This window comes from Osmerus eperlanus, chromosome 25 (assembly GCF_963692335.1).
Source record: "Osmerus eperlanus chromosome 25, fOsmEpe2.1, whole genome shotgun sequence".
Taxonomy (NCBI): Eukaryota; Metazoa; Chordata; class Actinopteri; order Osmeriformes; family Osmeridae; genus Osmerus; species Osmerus eperlanus.
Window position 1 is genome coordinate 7,006,358 of NC_085042.1, and position 23,295 is coordinate 7,029,652.

The 23,295-nt window shown below is 45.1% G+C and overlaps 1 protein-coding gene across 1 annotated transcript in view; it reads right to left on the reverse strand.

Annotated features, from left to right (window-relative positions):
* The window catches only part of LOC134012115 (phosphatidylethanolamine-binding protein 4), a 43,324-nt gene that overhangs the window by 13,934 nt on the left and 6,095 nt on the right, over positions 1–23,295 (reverse strand). The window contains exon 4 of the mRNA XM_062451774.1: positions 12,577–12,675. Within this exon, the coding sequence (XP_062307758.1) occupies positions 12,577–12,675 (99 nt within the window). The remainder of the gene's footprint in view (positions 1–12,576; positions 12,676–23,295) is intronic.

Below are 23,295 nucleotides of genomic sequence, written 5' to 3' on the forward strand. Positions count from 1 at the left end.
CATTGGATTTGTCTCTCTACATTGATGGAATTTTAGTAATTGCGCAGACGATCCACGTTCAAGCGGTGCATTTCTTGCGATAAAATGCCCTGAACCTTGGCTAAAAATTCTATTAGAGGCCAAATGAAGTTTAGTAAGAGACGGTCGTTTGGTAAAGCAGTAAAGTAGCCAAGTAGACCGCGGTGACGCTCAGTCGAGCGTGCGGAGAGGAATGTCTGGCTCCAGAGGTGAGAGACAGTGGGTGTGACACTAGATCTGCTCCAATGCATCAGCAGTTCAACAAATTAACTCACTTAACAAGTCTTCCAACGAACTAATGGCTTTTCGGCAAAGAAGCTCATTTGGGGCCGTGGTAATGAACATAAACAGTCCAGTTATTAAGTGAACTCCACGGCTACGCAGCGCTGGCTGACACGCTATTACTGGCCAGACCACACAACCTCGGGATCGTCTCATTAAGCAGTACCACTCTATTACTCAAACCACTGACTTAAGAAACGACTACCCAAACTCATTACTACACGTTATCTATTCAGTCTAAACTGCATACATTAGCTGCACAGCCAGGCCTTGCGGCTATTGCGGACTGAGCCGGACATTCAGTTCTGTTTCACCACCGCAGCAGATTGGGCCCAGCAGGGTACATGCCAGCGCTCGGCGAAGCTAATCCGTTCTCACCTGTACGTCTGGCTCGGAGGCTCTCATAGTCGCAAAGAGTGCCACAGTCGCAGCAGTGGCGATGTCTCTAAGCGCAAACCTGACGAGGGAAACCCCTAGCCTGAGTTCCCAAGGTAACAGTCTGTTAGACTGGGGGCTGGATGACTCATTTGGAGGGAATCCTGGAACGTGGCTGCCCACTCGCCCCACCCCCGGCTTCATCAGCACAACAAGCAAACAAGGAGCTGACATGTCCCAACATAGGGCTTCCTACTGACGGGGGTGGCTGTGGAAAAGCCTAGCCTGTGCACAGGGAGCGACACATCCATAGAGCGCACGTGGCTCCTTGGTTACCGCCATAGCCTACTACAAATGTGTCTTGTCCAGCAGGTTACATTTATCGGCTCCATATAATATAATATGATAAGTTTATAAAAGGCAACGGGCGTACTTAAAACCTGTGGGCTTGGCTGTTTTTCTGTGAAGGTACTGTAGAGAAAAATGGATGAGGGGGGGGGAGTACATACGAGGGTGGAGTAGGCGAGAAATATAATTTAAGAGCTTTTGCGCAATTAAATTAACGATTCGAATTTTAAATGAAGACCAAAATAGATAAGGTAAAGAGACCTGTTGGGCTTGAGGGAGGGGGAGGAGGGGGAGGAGGAAGAGGAGGACATTGGAGGTGGACAAGGAAGAGAATGGACTTCACTTAAGGCCAGTCCATCCAATTAATTAATTAACTAGTCCATTAGGGGAGATCAGCAGCCGTGTAATTGAACACTTAATTAGTTCAAGGTCAATCTCATTCTGTAACAGTTTGGAGGGGAGAGGGGCACGATTTGGGGACAGGTCAATCCAAATTTAAGATCTAATCAATTTCGAGTTCAAAGGGCTAAAAGCAGAAACATATTAAAAGCCAAACCTGTATGTTGATTGATGTTCTCCTCCTTCCTTTTTTTTTGCTAAGCTGCCCAAGTAATATAGTCAACCTGAAATGACAAACCAACAACGATCTGTTGTAAATCGTTTTGTGCCTATAAACCGCCACATTCATCTACAGTGTTTAAATCCATCAGTACAATGGGCAGCATCTGCAGACAACTGTGTGCTGCATCCGCTGTCTTTAGTCATTAACAGCTGAGAGCAGGTACAAAAGAGATTTAAGAGGCAGCATTACTGTTTTGAATCACTGTCTGTTTAATTCTTCTATTATAATTGAAGCAGGAACAGGACAGAGGTTGGCGTAACTGCAGGTAACCTGGCCCACTTCACACAGGGGTTAATAAACCTCACTGTTCCTATGGGAGATGGAGTATGCCGTTAATTTGACAAACGTGGGAAATAAATGCTTTTATGCTTTTATTGACGGTGACCAATAACGGCCTTTGCTGGAATGAAAGGTTTTAGTCTTTCGGGGTGCTTTGCTAACAGAGGCAAAACAATATGTGGAATGCATTTGTTGGAAGAAACTAAGTACATAATTGTTTGAATAGTAATTACGGTCCGAAACGCATCTTTATTAATTCCTACTCTCGTGGAAAACATACAGCGTGGTGTACAGTGGGTTCTGCAGTCACTATCTGTAGAGATTTTACACATGTTCCGGGGCGCGTATTTGCATATTCCATCTCATATGGGTCTGGCTCAGATATGTTGCAGATCAGAGGGTATGAACAGGAAGATGATCAGGGTGTCTGCAATACCTCAAACCGGGACTGAGGGTTAGGCGCAGGTCCAGCTAACCCAGTATGCATCTGCATAGTATGCATAATTAACAGATTAAATGGATTATCTACTCACTATTCCAAAAGCCCCATGAAAGCAGAGATCTCTCTCTTTTAGTACCTCTGTACACTACAGACCGCGCCAACATTCTCTACAAAGCTACGCTAGCTGCATTGTTTTCGGTGCTTCTACACAAACCACTACACAACCCTGCCAGGAGAACACCCAAGAGTTCCAGCTCCACAATACCTCTTAACCTTTGACCTCTGGTTTATTGTTACCTGTGAGCAACGCAGTGGCAAACGCACTGTGTTCTGCTGCTGTACAGGCCTGCGAGCTGTTTGTGTTCTGCAAGAATGGAGAGCAGGGGGGTGGGGGGAACACGAAGAGAGGGAGCGATTTAATCCCCCCAAAGGAACTCCCCTCTCAACCCGTATCGTGAACTCGCAGGCAAATTGTGTTGCTGCGAGGCACAGCACACACACACTCTGCTGTCTTTTTAATTTCATCAGCTGGAAGAAATCTATACAGTGCTTTGGAATCTGAGTGAGCTGCAGAAGGAAGTGAACTGTGGCACCCTGGAATGTAAACAGGTTCTCATCCTCCGGAGCGTATAAATGCTACACTGTAACAAAGACAGCTTGTGGCTATGATAATGCTCAATAGTACAGATCAGAGGTCTTTCAGCAAGTTTACCGTTGTCAGGCCTATAGAATAATGATGGGGAAAACACGCACAAAGCCAAGAATAACTCTTACTCTGTTTCAAATGGGGGGATATATATCTTATCTCGCTTCTTCCCGGAACACATAGGTGCACATCTTCATTTAACACCCTGTGAATGCATCTTTACTCAACTTCTGTGTCGTTATAAAGTACCATACACCCAAAAACAAACAAAATAAAAAAACAAACATTACTTTACTTCATTTAACAGCTAAAAGTGCCCTGTGACTAAAGCTTGAGAGCTCAGGGGACAGTTGGTTGGCTAGGGATATGCTGGGGTTCCAATATCGCCAAGGCAATCTGCTGATCTGTTGACTCATTGTTCAGTATCTGTGGCCAAGTCTCCCCATCACTAATTAAAACACAACAGTCTCAATTACAACTGCTTGTCCAACAAAGTTTGGTTCAAATCTTCTCTTAGATGTACTGTAAGTGCAGTCGACAAAATTCTTCAAATATGGATATTCATATTCATGTGTCAACATAAAATTGACATGTATGGGAGTCAGGTGGCAGAGCGGTTAGGGAATCGGGCTAGTAATCAGAAGGTTGCTGGTTTGATTCTCCGCCCGTGCAAATGATGGTGTGTCCTTGGGCAAGGCACTTCACCCTACTTGCCTCGGGGGTAATGTCCCTGTACTTACTGTAAGTCGCTCTGGATAAGAGCGTCTGCTAAATGACTAAATGTAAATGTAGAATAGTCCCTACACAACTACAGAGGAAAATACAGGTATAATATTATTAGTCCTTTGTCCCAAATAATAGCGTGATTACAACAATGGTGAGCAACATTTTAAAATCTGCAGAACATTTAAAAATGTCCCTGTACTTACTGTAAGTCGCTCTGGATAAGAGCGTCTGCTAAATGACTAAATGTAAATCTCTACCTTTCAGCATGCAATGCACGCAGATTCATTAAACATCATCCTGATCTCATGCAATCATCAGTTGTGATAACTGAGAGTCCGCTTTCCTCGCCTGCCCCGTCTGCCTCCCTCCCTCCCTCCCCTCCAATCATCCACTCTCCCTCTCTCTCTATCCCTCCTCCGTTTTCCTTTCACCCTGCTCTCCATATCCAAGATTGACCAGCTTAGACAGGAGCAGGTAGGCCGACTTCATTGAGCTCTCCCACCTGTCCTCTGGAAGACAGAGCAGCAACACAGACGAGAGCCAAAGATCCTGCTTTACTGACTAAGGGAGGACGACAAAGACGACAGCTTGTGTGGGGGAACATTGTCTGTAGCTGCGAGTAGAAATCTTTTCAGGAAAAACAGGATTTAAACACAATGGTTGTGGGTGTGAAGAAAAAGGGCACATATTAAAAGAATCTTTATGTGTGGAGCTACTGGTTTTTAAACAGTATTTGCATGGAGAGGGTCCAATCTGTGTTGTTTTTTTTTTTTTTACTAGTCTTTACTATGACAGACTGGATTAGAAAGGGCTTTCAGGGCTGCCCCTGTTTTCTAGGGGAGTTGCTGTAATACATTCAGGACAATGTGCTGGGTGAAAATTGAGATAACACACTGACATACAAAGCAGATGACACCATTCCTTCTATAAACACTTATGAGCCTCATCTAAATAGGAGACAGAAGCTAAGGCAAAGCCAAAGGACCAGAGGCGCCACAAGAATCAGAACATGAACTAAATAAGTGATGCTAAGGTGCTAATAAATGCCTCTACGTTGAATCTATCCTATCTAACAATGCAGATTAGTATTCCTATCTCCGTGTCAATAATATGCCTACAACAACCTTCTTCAGAGATAACTGAAACTGATTCACCTTGCCACGGCAACCAGAAAAAGGCACTTTAGGGGGGTCAGTTGTTATAGCAATGAAGAGAGACTGCAAAGGTTACCAACATGAGTGTGTGTGTGTGTTTATGTGCGAGTGTGTTGGTGTGTGTGAGTGTGTGTTTATGTGAGTGTGTGTGTGTTTATGTGAGTGTGTGTGTGTGTGTGGACGGGGGATGGAGCTGACAACTGAGCGGAGGACTCTTATGTAACTCTCCCTTTAGGTGGCAGAGAGCAGCAACAGAGGCAGCCCACACTGAAGCACACAGCTCAGCCCTGTTTGTTAGTACACTACTGAAGCAGGCAGCACAGCCCTGTTTGTTAGTACACTACTGAAGCAGGCAGCACAGCCCTGTTTGTTAGTACACTACTGAAGCAGGCAGCACAGCCCTGTTTGTTAGTACACTACTGAAGCAGGCAGCACAGCCCTGTTTGTTAGTACACTACTGAAGCAGGCAGCACAGCCCTGTTTGTTAGTACACTACTGAAGCAGACAGCTCAGCCCTGTTTGTTAGTACACTACTGAAGCACACAGCTCAGCCCTGTTTGTTAGTACACTACTGAAGCAGGCAGCACAGCCCTGTTTGTTAGTACACTACTGAAGCACACAGCTCAGCCCTGTTTGTTAGTACACTACTGAAGCAGGCAGCACAGCCCTGTTTGTTAGTACACTACTGAAGCACACAGCTCAGCCCTGTTTGTTAGTACACTACTGAAGCAGACAGCTCAGCCCTGTTTGTTAGTACACTACTGAAGCAGGCACCACAGCCCTGTTTGTTAGTACGCTACTGAAGCTCACAGCTCAGCCCTGTTTGTTAGTACACTACTGAAGCAGACAGCTCAGCCCTGTTTGTTAGTACACTACTGAAGCAGGCAGCACAGCCCTGTTTGTTAGTACACTACTGAAGCAGGCAGCACAGCCCTGTTTGTTAGTACACTACTGAAGCACACAGCACAACCCTGTTTGTTAGTACACTACTGAAGCAGGCAGCACAGCCCTGTTTGTTAGTACACTACTGAAGCACACAGCTCAGCCCTGTTTGTTAGTACACTACTGAAGCAGGCAGCACAGCCCTGTTTGTTAGTACACTACTGAAGCAGGCAGCACAGCCCTGTTTGTTAGTACACTACTGAAGCAGACAGCTCAGCCCTGTTTGTTAGTACGCTACTGAAGCACACAGCTCAGCCCTGTTTGTTAGTACACTACTGAAGCAGGCAGCACAGACCTGTTTGTTAGTACACTACTGAAGCACACAGCTCAGCCCTGTTTGTTAGTACACTACTGAAGCAGGCAGCACAGCCCTGTTTGTTAGTACACTACTGAAGCAGGCAGCACAGCCATGTTTGTTAGTACACTGCTGAAGCACACAGCACAGCCCTGTTTGTTAGTACACTACTGAAGCACCCAGCTCAGCCCTGTTTCTTAGTACACTACTGAAGCACACAGCTCAGTCCTGTTTGTTAGTACACTACTGAAGCACACAGCTCAGCCCTGTTTCTTAGTACACTACTGAAGCACACAGCTCAGCCCTGTTTCTTAGTACACTACTGAAGCACACAGCTCAGCCCTGTTTGTTAGTACGCTACTGAAGCAGGCAGCACAGCCCTGTTTGTTAGTACACTACTGAAGCACACAGCACAGCCCTGTTTGTTAGTACACTACTGAAGCACACAGCTCAGTCCTGTTTGTTAGTACACCAATGAAGCAGGCAGCTCACAGGGGCCTGTGACAGCGATTCCTGCATCTGTGTGAGAGCGAAAGCAGGCCGTAAACAGGCCGTAAGTGGAAGCGAAACCACATACACCGATGAATTTCCACCCAACAGACAAAATCAACAGGCAATACATCTGGCGGATTTGTGGCGTACAAACAGACGCTTGCTCACACACACACACACACACGCACACACACACACACACACACACACAACCTCCCTGAACCCACACAAAAAGGCTGCATGTGAAGGCTATGGACGGGTGGGTGGAGGGAGAGGCTTGTTCGTTCCAGTGGGGCGATGACTTCCTGAAGCTGAACTCCATTTAGCAGCACCTCTGACACTGGTCCGGCCTGCACGAGGACCAGGACTGGAGCCTCCTTATCGCTAACCACCTCCAGATGGTCTCCATGTTAGAGGCTATTGTTGACCTACACCAAGGGACATGTCAAATCCTTCTAAATATTTTTTTTTGATTGCACAACAGGGGGGGGACGTTTTTAGTCTTGATTTGTGTCCTCATTTACAGGAAGAACACAAGATTGAGAATGAACTTCTGTACAATAAATAATTTATCATGCTTACAAAGTAATATAATAGAAAGGTATAGGTCAATAGAAAAAGATGAAGAAATTTTATAATTGACTATAAAAACAACAAATATTTGAATTGTTTATGTAGTAAATAATTGTTTTTTATTATTGAGGTGACAGCAGGTACGTACACTTTGTATTCTCATTACCTGGAACTGTTAAGCCCTTCTACAAAAGTTTTCAAAACCTGTACACATACAAAACTGTTAACCTGGGTATGTGTGTGTTTAGCAACTTAGGAGGCAGGAAAAAAATTGCAATTAAAGGGAAGAAAAAAAAAACGTTCAATTACTTTGCGCCCACCCCCTTGTCGTAAGATATGGATGTCCCGTAAGGTTACCCGTGTTTGTTGGGAACTGAAGTCTTCGGCTGGATTAAAAAACACACTGCATATGTTTGGAAATCTGTTTCCCTGGGCGTGCGGATGGAGTGAGCGAGTGTTGAGCAGCAGCTTGTGTCGTCTACGAGAGAGAGAGAGGGCAGACACACTCATCATTAGCTGGGCTGCAACGTGCTCCGCTACCTGCTCCAATCTGCACAGCCTGGCTGCACACAGGCGCCAGACAGATGTTCCCAGCACCAAGTGCAAAAGTACTGAACGGCAGAACCGTCGCGAGCAAGCGATAGAGGAGGAGAGAATGGAAATATTTAGGAGAGCACACAATAAGAGTTTAATTATGAATAATACCGCTGGTTTTCTTTGTTCTCGCGTTGCTGCACACTGTGGTCTGCTTGGCCTTTTGGGAAACTGTTTTTGGCAGCAGTACGGGGGAAGTTGTCTGTCAATATTTCTTAAATAATAGCATGCATGAGAATACATCTAATTATGTGACCCCCCCGACAACATAATTATTTTCCGTTCCAAGTGGTGACTGAATGTTGGGATGTATTTCGGTAAAACACATGCTGCTTTCGTTCCCTAGAAAGAGCAGGAAATGCAAGCACCTCGAGCAAAACGCTGTGTTCGTACAGGGGCCACAGAGCAGCAGTCAAACGACAAAGAGACCGAACTGTTTCGCTCACAGCAACAGCCGCTAGCTGGAGGTTCTGGTGCTTGCTTGACACGCTGACTTCTCGAAAAGCACAGCCCTTTGGGGGAGGGGGGGGAGATATAATCCCGTCTGCAGTCAAAGGACATCTCGCTACGCAGAGGCTGGAAACCCAGGAGGCCGCAGGCAGCTCACACAAACACAGGAGCAGCTGGTGGAATTCAGGCACAATACCTCCCTGTTTGTTCAACAGCTGATCACAGGGTTAAACTTCCCTCCGGGACCTGTTGGGAGAACGGGACGGATTCCGAGGCATGGACTCGTCCCTGGTGCGCCGGAAGAGTCGGAATATCTAGCCGAGGTCAGACGTGTCCACCTGGCCACCTATGAGCCGTGGAAAGGAAGCAATCGTGTGATTGGTCCCCGAGCACAGGTCATCTAGACTCAATCAACGAGAAGCAGCTGATTCAGAATGCAGCTGACGGAAAACAGTCGGGCCTACAACAGTCAGATCTAGGAAAAAACGGTCAGACAAGCTCTGTGTGTGTGTCGGTGTGTTTTAGCGGTGTGAACAATACACTGCTAAAACACCAAAGGGCTCTCACGTTGGGACCCAATACCTGCTACGAATGCTAACGAACCACTCTTGAAAACAGTTCCAATCACCCCTTATCCAACAGCACTTTTCTTAGAGAAGCATAAGGTGAAACAACGATAAATGGTCCTTCCCTGTATTCCTACAGATTGGTCATGTTCAGATTATCTGACAATCTATGAGCACTGTATCAGGGAAAAACAATTGTCGCCACACATTTTCAAGTTGCCGCATATTAAAACTCAAAGTTCATGCAACTTACATTTACATTTAGTCATTTAGCAGACGCTCTTATCCAGAGCGACTTACAGTAAATACAGGGACATTCCCCCCGAGGCAAGTAGGGTGAAGTGCCTTGCCCAAGGACACAACGTCATTTGGCACGGGCGGAGAATCGAACCAGCAACCTTCGGATTACTAGCCCGCTTCCCTAACCGCTCAGCCACCTGACTCCCTACTTGGCTGACCCGTGCACAGTTCCCACTGTAGCCAGAGAAGGAGGGCTAACATAAAATGCCCAACAGTCCATTTACTTAAGGAGACTCTTTAGATGCTAATGACTTGCTTGTTAATTATCGCGGCTAGAGCAGAGCCGAACATCTGCATTGATTCAGACGCTAGGAGAGGAGAGAGGGGGAGGGAGGGATTGGGGCACAATCTGGAGGCTCGCTAGTTACTGAGAGAACAAGCTGTTTAAGAGTATTTTGGTAATTGCCCATGATTGATGCAAAACACTGCAAGTGTTGCAGATAAATTGTAAATTGTAGTTAGCTCCAGGGCGTCATTAGGAAAGGATAACTGCCATTTAGGAATTATCTAAACCAACCATCACTTAACGGCAAAAGGTCAGAAGCCATTTTGACTATCTCAATGAGCCATCACATGCTTAGAAACTTAAGGACAAAAACAAATAACATACAAGAAAAAGACAAAAGGATACAGGTATCTAATAATGATACACACTTCCATAGGAGTGTTGAAAAGATGGGATGTCTTAATATTTGTGATTGTGGGATGTCCAGCATTGTTCTTGTGTGGTGGACTGAGAGAGAGAGAGAGAGAGAGAGAGAGAGAGAGAGAGAGAGAGAGAGAGAGAGAGAGAGAGAGAGAGAGAAAGAAAGAAAGAAAGAAAGAAAGAAAGAGAAAGAAAGAAAGAAAGAAAGAGAAAGAGAGGAAGTGAACAATGAAAGATTACATCAACGGAAAAGCAGAGAGCGAAGAAAACAGGACTTGGAGAGAGAGGGCCGGGAGAGAGCAGAGAAACAGACACCTGCATCTCCGCCGCCTTCTGAGAATCACTGAGAACTGCTTCACTGTTCCAATCCCAGGAATGTACGTCTCCGTCGCTTCCAAAAACTCTTTTTGGAAATTGTAACATGATCACAGCTGATAGCTCCGAATTCATCAAAAGGCCTCGGACTGGTTTCTCACCATGGTCTAGGTTACAGTAAACAATACAATATGTAAACAAATCAAGAGAAAGGAGAGCTGAGCCTAGTTCATGAAGCACGTCAATATTTCAAGTACAGAAACTTGAATTGACTTCTGTTTTGTTTGTGATTCACTGTCTCATTAGTGAAACGACCATCAGCTCACATGAAGGCAAAAATCAGGTTAGTGACGGGATAAGACGGCTCCTGATATCAAAGCTCTGTGTTTGTCTTTGCTCTGCTACAATGCTTTCTGTAATGAGCACTGACTTAAGAATTCAATTTAAATGTGCTTTTCAGCCTGGAAACTGACCTGACCCCCTTATGTTTAGCAATGGAAGGAGCTATTTTATACCTTCAAACCTACAGCCAAGGATAAAGAATACAAGCTAATTACGTCAACATCCTCAATCCGGAACACCCATGGATGACCCTGGATTAACGAATGAGCATGGCTTTTTCATATTTACTGGTGAGAATCTCCAGGTTCATCAATTTGACCTTTGATAGTTTGACTTCCAACCCCCAGTTTTTAATATATAAATGTCTCTGTTTATAAATGTCTATGTCCAAATACAAACTGACTACAAATTGAAATAGGTAAGGGCAAAGAAAAAGCATTCTTTCAATCTCATTAAATTCTTTGTCACCAACTGTGTTGGCAGTGGGTCAAACCATGGCTTTATAAAAAATAAGAAATCTGAGAGGCACCATTGCCAGGATATTAATTTGAACATTAATGCGTCCAAATTAGGTTACCCCCCTAGGGTATTTAGACATAATCCAACACATTCAAACACCCTAATATAATAACTAAACCGAGGTTATATGGTGTCACCTCTCTATTCCCAGCAATTAAACACCTCCCACTGAGGGTAAGAATCACTCAGAATCCTCATTAACCCCCCAGACCAACCAGCAACCAGCATCAGCCAAACAGCCTTCTCCATTGGCTAGTCACTCCACAGGTAATCCATGTCAACGCCCACACAAGTGACAGGATAATGAATTGCTGGCCGGTACATTGTCTGCCGGAGCACCTGAAAGATATGTGTTTATTCACAGCAGGTCGAATGTCCAGTCAGTTGGGCTCCACTGAAAAATGCACAGGCAGGTATAAAGGGATTTGACAGTGGTGTACAATAGTATGAGCAAATTAAGAGAAATTGTCAAAAATGTGGTCATAGCTATTTTTGTTAGTTATTAAAAAGAACTAAAGAAAAAACCCACAAGTGACAACTGGTGAAATTTTATAAAATCTATATACCATAGTTATTTATTTGGTGCCGAAACACAGTATCAGAGTTGTTCCCCAAAAATTCTCCATTTGTAGTTTGCAATAAATCTCATTGACATACAGTGCAGGAAATAATTGGCCAGACATATAATTTTTTGTCTGTGCAGAGTATCTATGTTCCATTTAGACAGTGTAAGCTCCTGTTTCCAAGCATGATGAAAGGAGAGTGGATGTACAGTACATTTTCAAAGCTCCTTCTTTGTATGGTTGGTTCTGAGAACACTCGCTCTAATCTACTGGGTTGATCACTGGGTTGCAGGGGGGATTAAAACATGTCTGCAAACCTCCAAATATTTGAGGCAATCAACAACTTAACACGCATTTGGCGTGAGAACGCAAGAATGTGGAGAGACACACAAAACGGATGGATGAAGAAGAGCGAAATATGAAGAGAAATAAGGGGGGAATCGGAGCGGTGCCCATTTTCGGGGGTGTAAAATATGGAGAAGTGTGGATCATCGGAGGAGAGGCTCTGCCTGGGGGAACAGATGAAGGCAAGACTCTGTGCCAAGAGCTCTCCACTGCAGGGAGAGAGCTGGGGGGGGGGGGTGAGAGCTGGATGAGAGAGAGGCTGCACCTCGCATGCTGCTCTCCTCTATAACAGTCTCACACGCCTGCATCGACACATCGCAGCGCTGGGAAATTGACGCTGACAGGGCCTTCGAAAACTTTCACAGCCATTTAGGGCGACTTCCTCCCACTGTTCTGTCATGGGCATTTACCGCACAAGATGCATGATATGAAAAGCAAACATTTTTCAGATCCCGCCCCCCCTCCCCTTGTTCTAACGACATTAGTGTTCAGAGCCATTCATAATTTTGCTCCCTCGCAACAAACAAAATCAGAAAAGGTAGTACGGTGAACATAAGAAACAGAACAACGGTTGTTGCTTTACACTAAAAGCTACATAACATATAGACAATAAATATATCTATGTAAATAAAATAAAAGACCGTATATTAATGTGCACGTACTTATCTACATCCTGTATGCAAACTTTGGCAAGTTGCCTTTCTCTGGTCAGTAAGTGGGCCATGGGTCACAGTCTGCTCACCTCGATGTCCACTACCAGCCAATGTCTCCAGTGAGCTTGTGTCGGCTTGCTACGGTTTGGAGCATCTGGGTCCACCATCATCAAAGCATATTTTTTCCCCTGAAAAAAAAGAAAGAGAAGTCAAGACAAAACAACAACTATTATTCTATAAAATAAAAAAAAGTCTCCTCATTGTGGAGTGGACAGTGTGGAACTGCAGCTACTTGTGAACATATTCACGCCATCATTCTGCCCGTGCCAGGATATCTTTATGCCCTTCAATCTGTCAGCTGAAAATTCTTGGACACAACTTACTGTAAGTAATCGCTTGATGATCACAGTTGTTGGACACTGACTTGGAAGCTTTAATTGCACTAAATATTCCATTATGTCCGTAAAAGTTTGGGAATTATAGAAGCAGATTGAATTATTGAACGAGCACATTTGTCAACCCTGGTCATGTGCCCAAAATCTGCCAGACCATATGATGGTCTTTTTTTACTCTGTTCACTTCCTCTTCAAACATAGATGCCAATCAAGGCTATTCCAGTCCAACAAAGTCCTCTAGCAGTAATTATAACTGGCCTGGACGGGGATAAATATGTGTTGCCGTGTTACGAGCAGGTATGAAAAACATGTTATTGTAGAGGTAACAGCATGTCGTAGCTCCTGCAACTGGGGGGGGGGGGGGGGGGGGGGGGGCTTTGGTACCAAAACATTCAGAGAAGATATTAAACACAATGCTTTTACTCCAGATGCCAATAAAGACCTCCAAAAAAAACCGATGCACTTGAATGAGATAAGACAGGAGTCCTGGATTTATACTGGAGATGCTCCCCCCCCCTCCCTTCCCAGTAAGATGCTCAGGGTACCTGACAAGCAGCAATAAGCATAAACAACTAAGCCTAATAACAGGATAATACTGGCGCCTCAGCGATAGGGCCTGCAGGTAATACCCAGACACACCAACAACAATGGATCCTCCTCCACAGCCTGTCAGACTGACTCGCTATCGCTGACCCCTCTGGGGCAGCTCACATAGCATGACCTGTTGCCTTCTCAACGCTTGTAATCCTCGTTTATACATGTGTGCTATGAGGCAAAGACAGCATGATAATGTAGTTACACTAATATCTAAGTCATACATTGAAGTATTCAAAAATAGCACAGCTTAGAGAAAACAGGCCTAGGGGCTACATGGAACATTCACATCAATCTATATTTGAATAAGAGAATCTTGGATATTATTTGAACTCCACAACACAGGCATACCTCAAAGAGAAGAATTCCAATAGGAGACACAGACTGAACACAAAAGCATATTCTTCAGCACATACTTGCTCACACAAAGACAGAAAAAGTGGTCAGTTAAATTCAATTGTTTGTTTCAGTGCCTAAGTGCCTGTCTCTACCTGTAAGAATCTGGTTAGTCCAGCTGGCACTGTGGGGGGGGGGGAAAAAATCGCAAGAGCCGCTCCCTCCATGCTTGCAGTTCACACATTGTGGCATGTACCCTTCTCTCTCTTAAAGGGATTTTTTTTTCTCCATCTGTCAAAATCCACATTAATTACACACAGATAAGTCTCCAGGGGAAAAAAACAGATACATACATATTTATCCTCCCGTCTGAATTAAAATAACCATGTATGAAGATAATGAATATACTACAGTACAACCAGTACTTACAGAACACCATCCATCTCACACCAGTTCTCCCATACTCCACCCTGTCCAAGTTTCCTCCGAATTACTAATGAATGCCATCCCTGACAGAACATGCTAGATGCACGTGGCTATTTAAACTCTAAGTACCATATACCCTCCCTTTCCTTCAGATAACCATTGGCTCCCCTCCACTAGATACATTATCCCCATGTTCTTCTCATCAGTACTAAGTGGTTCCCCTCCATTAACTTCTGCGTTGATATGCTTTCTGCTCTCTAATCTCATCGGTCCTGGTGGGTTATAGCTGGTCTGTTCAGATGAGGGTAGGAGGTGACGGAGGTCAGGGTTCGGGGGGGGGGTTCTGCTTCCTGGTGGCGGGATCAGGACCCTACCACGTCCCAGCAAGAGCACCCCGCGGGCCCCCAGGGTGGGTGGGTGTCAGCACCGAAACGCGACGCTCCGCTGGGCCTTCACACAGAACTGGAGCCCAGGCCTGGGCGTCGGGGGCGGGGAGATTGAGCTTGCGGTCTCCTGGGATTAACCTCCCACTAGCCTGCTGTGATCACAGCAAAACGGCCCTCTGGGAGCGCGTCTGAGATGCCAGGCGGCTGTAATTAGCCCTGCTCCCGGCTGGGTGGCTCTGTCATGGCTGCTGGTTGGTGTTGGAGAGAGCCTGGCTGGGTGGGGTAGTGGGCTCTCTCTCTGCTGGAGGAACTCGATTCTCTTGTGGCGGGAGGCAGGGGGAACGGGGGAGTTAATCCTCTCCCAGTTGTCAAACTCCACAAATGGCCGTAAATGTAAATGATAAGAAAGGGCCTGATGTCTTTTACCAACTGTCGCTTTTGTCAACAACAAAAAAAAAACAACGACAACAACAAGATGACCTTAGTGTTAATATCATCGAAGGGACATCTACACACCCATGTTGCGGCAGTGTGAATGCAAGCAAATGGCCGACTACAGCATCGAACGTGTGCACATCTGCAACGGTGAGGACTGCGCAGAACAAAGGCTGTGGAAGGCCGTCGTCTCTGAGGGTTGTAAACTCCTGGCTTACCTTTGTGTGAACTCTGCTGGGGCTGAGAATCAGAGAGACGTCTAATCGGCCCTCTCGCAGAGCTGCCTGGGCTCTTGAGCCCATATCTCTGCCTAGTGATGACACACTGTACCGGGCGGGGGGGGGGGGAGGCAAGGAAGGAGGGATGGAGGAGAGAGAGAGGCCCCACTGTGAGTTTACAAGTTCACGGTTTATCCCTGACCCAATACCAAACCTTGTCGTCCATGCGGCTGCCTATTAATATCCCCTCTGCTTATCCAGCTGATCCTCGCTGTTCTCCTTCTCCATCAGCCGAGGCTCGCAGAACTCACAGCGTTTCATTAAACGGTCAACTGCGCTCTCCGCTCGACCCGGAGCAAAGCAGCGCATCGATCTCAAATCCCTCTTTAAGTAGCAAAAACACTTGAACTCGTTGGGTAATTAACAGGTATCTGTGTTGTGATTAAGAGACGGCAAAGGCTTAACAACCATCGACTGCAGCTTCAAGCAAGGTTGGAGGATTGATCTGTAAACACGGGGAAAAAAAATCAGCCCGTACACGCAACTTTGAAATTTCAACGGTAAAAAAAAAGGAAGGGAGGAAATGTTGAACTGTTGTCAGAGTGGAGCCGAATGCTTCACATCAACGTACACAGTGAACAAGCACACGTCCTATTTGCCGGGTGAAATACACCAAACCAGATGGCTGACGTTTGTTTCTGCCTGCATGGAGGGCGAGCTGTTCGTTCTACATCTTCCATACAGCAGGAAGTGAATCCCATGGCTCCCGTTTCCAAACCGGCGCGGCCAGGGTCAGATCTCCCAACACGTTGGACTGTTTTTGTTCGTCATATGCTGGATATTACACTGTATTTTATTTGAACTATAGTGCATAGCATGTCTGAGGAGACAAATGGACAACGACTTCTGCAGTGACTAGGGTCTCCGGTTGAGGAAAAGTGCGTAGGCATGGAAGCCCCATACCCATGATGTGTTGAGAGAGAGATGGAGGGACCAGGGAGGGAAGGCAGATGGGGCAGCAGCCCCGGACCGATCCTTGGGAGAGGTTAACCGTGGTCTGTACGACTTGTTCTATCGGGGTCAGGAGAGGAGGTTCGCCCAGGTCAAAGGTCACGGCAGCAGTAATTGAATCCTGTCCAGGGAGTGGACGAGTGCGGCCGAGCCACAGACGAGATGGAGATGGAAGGAGTCCAGCGCCAGGCGGCCCTGTGTGCGGCTCACGGCTGGTCCTCGCTTGGAGGTCACCCACCTGAGAGGTGAGGAGGTCCTTATTGTCATTAATAACAGCTCCCCCTCACATGCACAGAGGGTTCGTCACCGCACCTCCTTCCTCTCACACCCCTCCCCCACCCCTCAGCCAGGCGCAAAGGGCAGTACAGTAATCTGCCCGAGAGGAATTGGGTGAAGGAAACCATTCTGACAATATTCCGACAGGTCCTCCAAAATAGCCCATCTTTGACTCCAAAATGATTTCTTGGCCCATTTATTTTTCTGCATGGCCCCCTGATGCCATGGGAAATTGGATTTTCGTCAATAGAGTGGTGCTGTCTGTTGATTTCTGCTTGTCTGTTGACCTGCTTACATTTATGCTTCGGAATAACCAAGGAACATTCTAGAGTCTAGACCATACCTGCTCCAACAAGCCAACCAGATTGGACACGGAGGCAACACTTAAGAAAAAAATATGAAAGCCATGTTTTTCAAGGCACAGTTGTTGTTAAGTGAGGACGTGTCAATTAACAGACACACACAGACTGCATGTGACATGCTGTAGATGTCATTAGACCTGCTGTGTAAAGGCATAAGATGAAGTTGCTGCCTTTGTCTGTGAAGTGTGCTTAACTTACTGCTGGTTCAATTAGAAGATCCAGACGCCCTGCCAATCAATTTTAAGCTTGAGAAGACATCTTAACCTTTATCACCATAATGAAATTGAGGAGCTTTCATTTTTAAAACTATTCCTCCAGCTATAATCTACATATCAAGACGTATTAATCCTCAAATGACCCCCCCCCCTCTCATGTTTTCAGATTTTACAGAAAACTGCTTATATATGTATATATTAACATGTATGATGCAAGACTGCCCACTACCTTCAAACTTGCTTATTTATAACTCTCCCGCCCACACAAAGAGGGCCTGTAAAGTGGCAACTGAAACACCTCCAAAAGCCAGCGCCACATAGACAAAGTAGTGTGACACCTGGAACAATGAATCCAACAGCAGTCTTTACTGGGACACCAACCACATACTCCGTCTGTCACTGGGAGTATGTGGGCACAAGAGGCAGAGCCAGTTCAAGAGGAGGCGAGCACATCGCAGGAAAACGTGAAACACCAGTATAATTGCATAATCCCATTAACACCTTTTCTTTTTATAAAATGCCATGCCAAACGACGACTTACCCCAAACATGGCATCTAATATATCTAGTTATGTGCTAGACAACCCTGTGGTGCTGGTTGTGTCCTAATCCATTGGGCTGTGCGTCACGGATTGCAAAGTACAGATTTTTTTCGGTTCACTTTCCCTCTGAACTTCACAACGTTGACACCCAAACCAACACAAACTTTTACTGTTATTCAAACCTTTACTGATACTACCCAAGATACTCAATATTTTACAAAATTATTTTTTTCTTTCTTGCTCAGCTGCAAAAAAAAGAAGGGTAGGCTATGCTTGTTCACAGTCTGATTGAGACTCGGGGTGTGATGGAATTAGCAGAAGCCTAGGGAACTACCCCTGCATTTCTCTCAACGCTGAAGCCTCTTTTAACCACTACATGCTTGCAAGCACGGCAGCGCTGATGCTAAGCTTGTTAGTCACCCTGGATGCGATCTTGCTAGCTGGAGCTTTCAACACTTTCTAGTGGTGGCTTTACACATACACCTACTCACCACCATGAAAGAATTTCTGCAAATGCACACGCTCATACACAGTTACTGGCATTAACAGGTACTCTAACGAACAGGCACTAGCTCATTCCAAACAGCCCAGATGCAGAAACTACCTATGCTAAATAGAGCAGAGAGAAATGTATTTGACATATGGTTCAGCACTGGAAGGAGCTGAACATCAGGCTGATTTACAGGACATGACTGCTATCCATAATTATCTGCCCATCATGCCTTATATTGAGGGGTCATGTTGCTGCCATTTTATTAAGCTGTTGAAGTGCAAAGTAATGGTGTGTGTGTAAACATTGATGTAATATATTTTTACTGGCATAGTCGCGACATTAAAAGTTCTCTAACTTTCAAAGTCACACAACTCTGACTGACACAAAGAATTTCAGAGAAATATCTGCCCAAAGAAAATACAAGGTCTCTGGAAACTGTGATGTTTAACCACTTAAATAAGAAATATATTGGAATGGGATTTTGGTTTGACTCCAAGCAGCTAAGACTGTACACAGTTTCTATGGAAACCCAGTTTGTTTGTGATAATAAGACGGGGAGGGGGGTTCACAACAGTGTTGTCTATCAAACAATATTCATCGCCTCTGTGTTCTTCACAGTGGACATAGTTAGCATAGCGCTTTAACCTTGAGTTCCCCTCTACCGTGGTCTTCTCCCTTTACTGTATGAACACGTTTTTTCGTTGCTTGAACGGCAATTATCCTTCACGGGAACCGTCTGGAAAACAATACAGATCCCGGGCTTCTGTAGGAACAATAGGAAACGTCCTGCTATGCAAATCCTGCTTGTCCATACTGTGACACCCCTCCTTTTTGGCCACCAGAGCTGTCAAAGGTGTCAGAGCTGTTCACAGGCACGGAGTGTCTCACCAGCTAGGGAGGCTTCCACATTCTCTTTTTCTTTTTTCCTTTTCTCTCGCTCATGATTAATTATGGCCTCTGATGGTAGTACAGTGGGCAAGTGTAAACGATTCCCACATTTTCTTGTGCCCTCCGTTTACTAATGTCTGTGTAGGAAGATGCTATTGACGCCATCCTTCTTGGATACTAACAGGTTTCTGCATGGGGTGGTAAACTCACTCCTTCGAGTGGAGGGAGGGAGGGAGGGTGGGAGGGAGGGAGGGTGGGAAGAGGGGGGCACTGTAGGCATGTGGGCAGACAGAGCCAAGTCCAGACTGCCAGTTGACTAGGCCGGATCCTCCAGTATGGGAGAGACGATGGTTTCAGTGGGCGACGCTGGGTGTTGTGAAGAAAGGGAGGAAACAAGGACTGCCCAGGGCTCGGAGGCTTGACGTATTTAAGCCAGACAAGCGCAGTCTATGTTCATATATCACCAGCCCACCAGTCTGACAATCAGGCCATGTCATCGCACATGCTCTGCTCTGGGAGTACGCATCTCACCTCAGAGCATGAGGACCGCTCAGACGTCAACAGGATCCCAGAAAATGACACACTGGAAGAAGAAAAATAAAAATAAATACCGACGTAGAAATTGCAGAAAAATATCCTTTTCATTGAGCCGGGCGTGATTTCAAAAATCATAGAGCACACAGCACCCTCATTTTGAAGGGCAGGAACCCCTCGTTTTGCTAACCGTCGATATATTTAGCTGTGTCAAAAAGGAAAACGAAGGCCTGAAACGACATTGATCACAATGCCGAAAACTGTTATCAGAGGAGGTGCAGGTTTATGGTTCAAGGGCTTGTCCATTCACACGGAGCAAGCTCAGCCCCTCTGCCTGACACACTGATAAAGACAGGAGAGCTAAAGCCGCTCCCGTGCCGCATCTTTAACTCTCCCCAGGGGGAATCACACATCACCCATCTGAATGATCCACGAGCGTCGTCGGAGCCAACCTCCACGCTTCATTTAAATAAAGCATCTTTCATTGATTTTTTTTGTACAGAAAATACAGCAAAGCATGAAAGCGTCAAAAGTACATAGAAAGTACAACACTGCCGACGGGGAACAGCCGAGCCACAGGTCTGGAATCTGAACCACAGGAAGAAAAGGAAAAGAAAGAAAATCGAAATTCAATTACCCATGCTAGTAACCTACTGTAGGCTTGGTTAAAAAAATAAATAATGTAATTTGAACCCTCTGCGATGTCCTTCCCCAAACCTGTCGTCCGCCCTTCAAGCAGGCCGGTGCTGCTCCAGGCAGATGCCCGTCTGACCCTGGACAAACACAGTGGCACAGACGACCTCTTCAGGCCCGCCAAAGCAGTGGTCTCGTCAGACATCCCCCTGTTCCCTGCTCACCCTCTCTCCACACTGACCATGAACTATTGACCAACGCTTTGGCTCATGAGCAATTTACTGTCTACCGTCTTACGAAGGTGAACCACAGCCAGGAGAGAACTAGTTCCTAATGCCATACACTTTAAATTTCAACCCCACCCCCCCCCCACCCTTTTTTTTAATGGTAGGTTCCAAAAGAGAATTTGAATGTGTTCAACACAAAGCTGAAGATGCACAGGATCAGCCTAGCGGCAAGTATGAGGAATCTGTGGCTGGTGCACTGAAAGGGTTATATCCGCATTTAGGCTGAAAGACATACTCAAGCATACACAGACACAAATCCTGTTGAGCAGAGCAGAGCAGAGATACCCTACATACTACCAGCCCTCCAAGGCACAATTAGGATTTCACGGATGGAAGAAATCCACAATTCCTGCAAACATAAAAAGTCATTTTTCCCCTTTTTGCAATAATATCAACTTTTTACCCAAGGAACAACCTTAAGCACCTCTCGATAGTATTTGGACAAAGAAATAAAAACAAAGTAACGTGTTTTGCCAAAAATGGTTGCTACTTCAAGCCAGGCATGTGTTGTTAAGGAAAGGCAAAACCATTCTTTTTATAACCTTCCACTCTCAATCAATTTCACCAGTTCCATGAGCTATAAGGAGAACTACCACCTGCCAAGGGTTTTAAAAGTTGTGTGCAGCTCTGCCTTGGTAGAGATTGGTATGGATTGGCACAATTGGCAAACCACCATCTCTCAGCTGAGGTAGAAATGTTAAAGGTTGAAAAATAGAACTACAGGATGAAGTAGATATGAGTGACAGGTGGAGAGGGTCACAACTGAGTGAAAAGGGAAGCAAACCGATCTCTTACTGTAGTGTGCGAAGACATCGAAAATAACCAACAAGGACATTTCAGGAGGACAAAAGCTCTGGCCCTAAACTGTGCAAGAACTGACCATTTTGACGTACAACATTATATTTACTTATGCATAAGGTATTTTATGCATAAGTAATCATTTGTGTTAAACTCACTCCTCTCAGTATCTACAGCTGTGTTAGTTAAAGCACCTTATGCACTCTAAAGATGCACAGTAGGAACAAATCAATGCAAATTAATTGCATTTCCTAGCAACAACATACAAAACAACAATTTGAAATAAAAAAAGAAGTTCTTGTTTACCGACATTGACCTCATACTTTCCCAAGGAAATTATAATGATGAATGTTTTTCGCATATAGTGACATCAACATAACGTTTCATTATTCATATTAGGTGACATGATAACAAGGAGTAGGTTCATAATATGAACGTACAGGCTGTCGCTCAGTTTAAATCTGCCCTTATGCTGATGGGACTGTGCCAAGGAGAGGCCTGGGGCAGGTCCACAACAGATCGCAGTATATTATGACTCAGTTGTGTTTGACCAAGGCACACCAAGTGTCCGGTCTGAGGAGCTGAGATTGAAAAGACCACATTGTGACTGTCCAAAAAATTACGTCCTAGAGCATTCCGCTGTCTAGCGAAAAGGTTAAGAACATCTTGCACAAATGCCCAGACCTATTGAACAGTCATAAGCTGGCACCAAGAGAAATCAAGCTAACATTGTGGATCTGGTTCAGTTGCCTCATTATTCATACCTCTCCTGACATTCACAGGGAAGGGGGGGGGGGAAACAATGAATTCTGCAAACACCTACATTATGAGAAAGCTCTTTCAGTGTGGCTAAATACCGCAGAGCAGAGCACCTCTACTCCTCAGTGTGGGCAGTTCTGGCACAGGCTGGTGCTTAAGCATACTGAATGAGTGCAACAGTTGGAGTATCAACAGTGAGACAAAAAAATGACAGTGCAGGAGAGACCAAAGCTGCACCTCGGAAAAAGTTGAATCCTGCCCACCTCTCCGAGGGATTGAAGGCCCACAATGCCTCCCAGGTCTTAGTGCATTAAGAGGGGTGCACTTGATTTGGCTTCAGCCACTTCAGGGTAAAGCAAATCACTTTAATATGTTAAGAAGATTAAACTGGATAAATGTCTAGATACATTTTTTGAGAAGCTACATAAACCTCAAGTGTTTTCATTTAGGGAGGGGAGGTTTGTTAGTCAGTGGAGTCTATCGCCACAAAACCCTCCGAAAGCTATGTGATTGGCTAAGGAAAATTAGGCTTATTTGAGATTTTGCATTTTAAGCTTCTTGAATGTAAGACCCTCCCACCTTTTTCCGTATTATCTTTAACACCAACCCTTAGGACAACAAAAACCGAGACACACAGGTCACAATCTCACAGAGTATCTCAGCTACGAGGCTCTTGGTCTTATACTGAATATGCCAACATGTGGTCTTAATTCTTAACATCAAACGTTTTCTATAAAGGCTGGTAATCTGTTTGTAAAAGTATCTGTGAGAAATCTATGTGTCATATGCAAAGTCGAAATGTACACCTTTGAGAAAATAAAAGTCTTAGATGTTGTATTTTAAAGTGTCAATTAACACTTGTTATGTATACTATTTACTGTTGTACAACATTACACACAATATACCTTTAACCACTATAACCTATATATGGTTTCTCTCACAATGGATTTCAACTATGAAAGTAAAATAATGTTTTCTGTTCATTGCTTAGATTAATCTCAAACAGTCAAATTACATAATTGGATCAGGTGTCTTCGAGAAGAGGATTGATTGATTCTCCTGGATGTGAGGGATTGTGAATCTCATGGTATCTTCTTGTCAGCTGGCAGTTGTCTTCCACACAGCAGCTGTGCTAGAAATGGTTGAGTGTGGAAATGAAAGGGAAAAACGGAACAAAGTAATGTAAAGGGATTAACTCATCATTTGCATACCAATGTCACT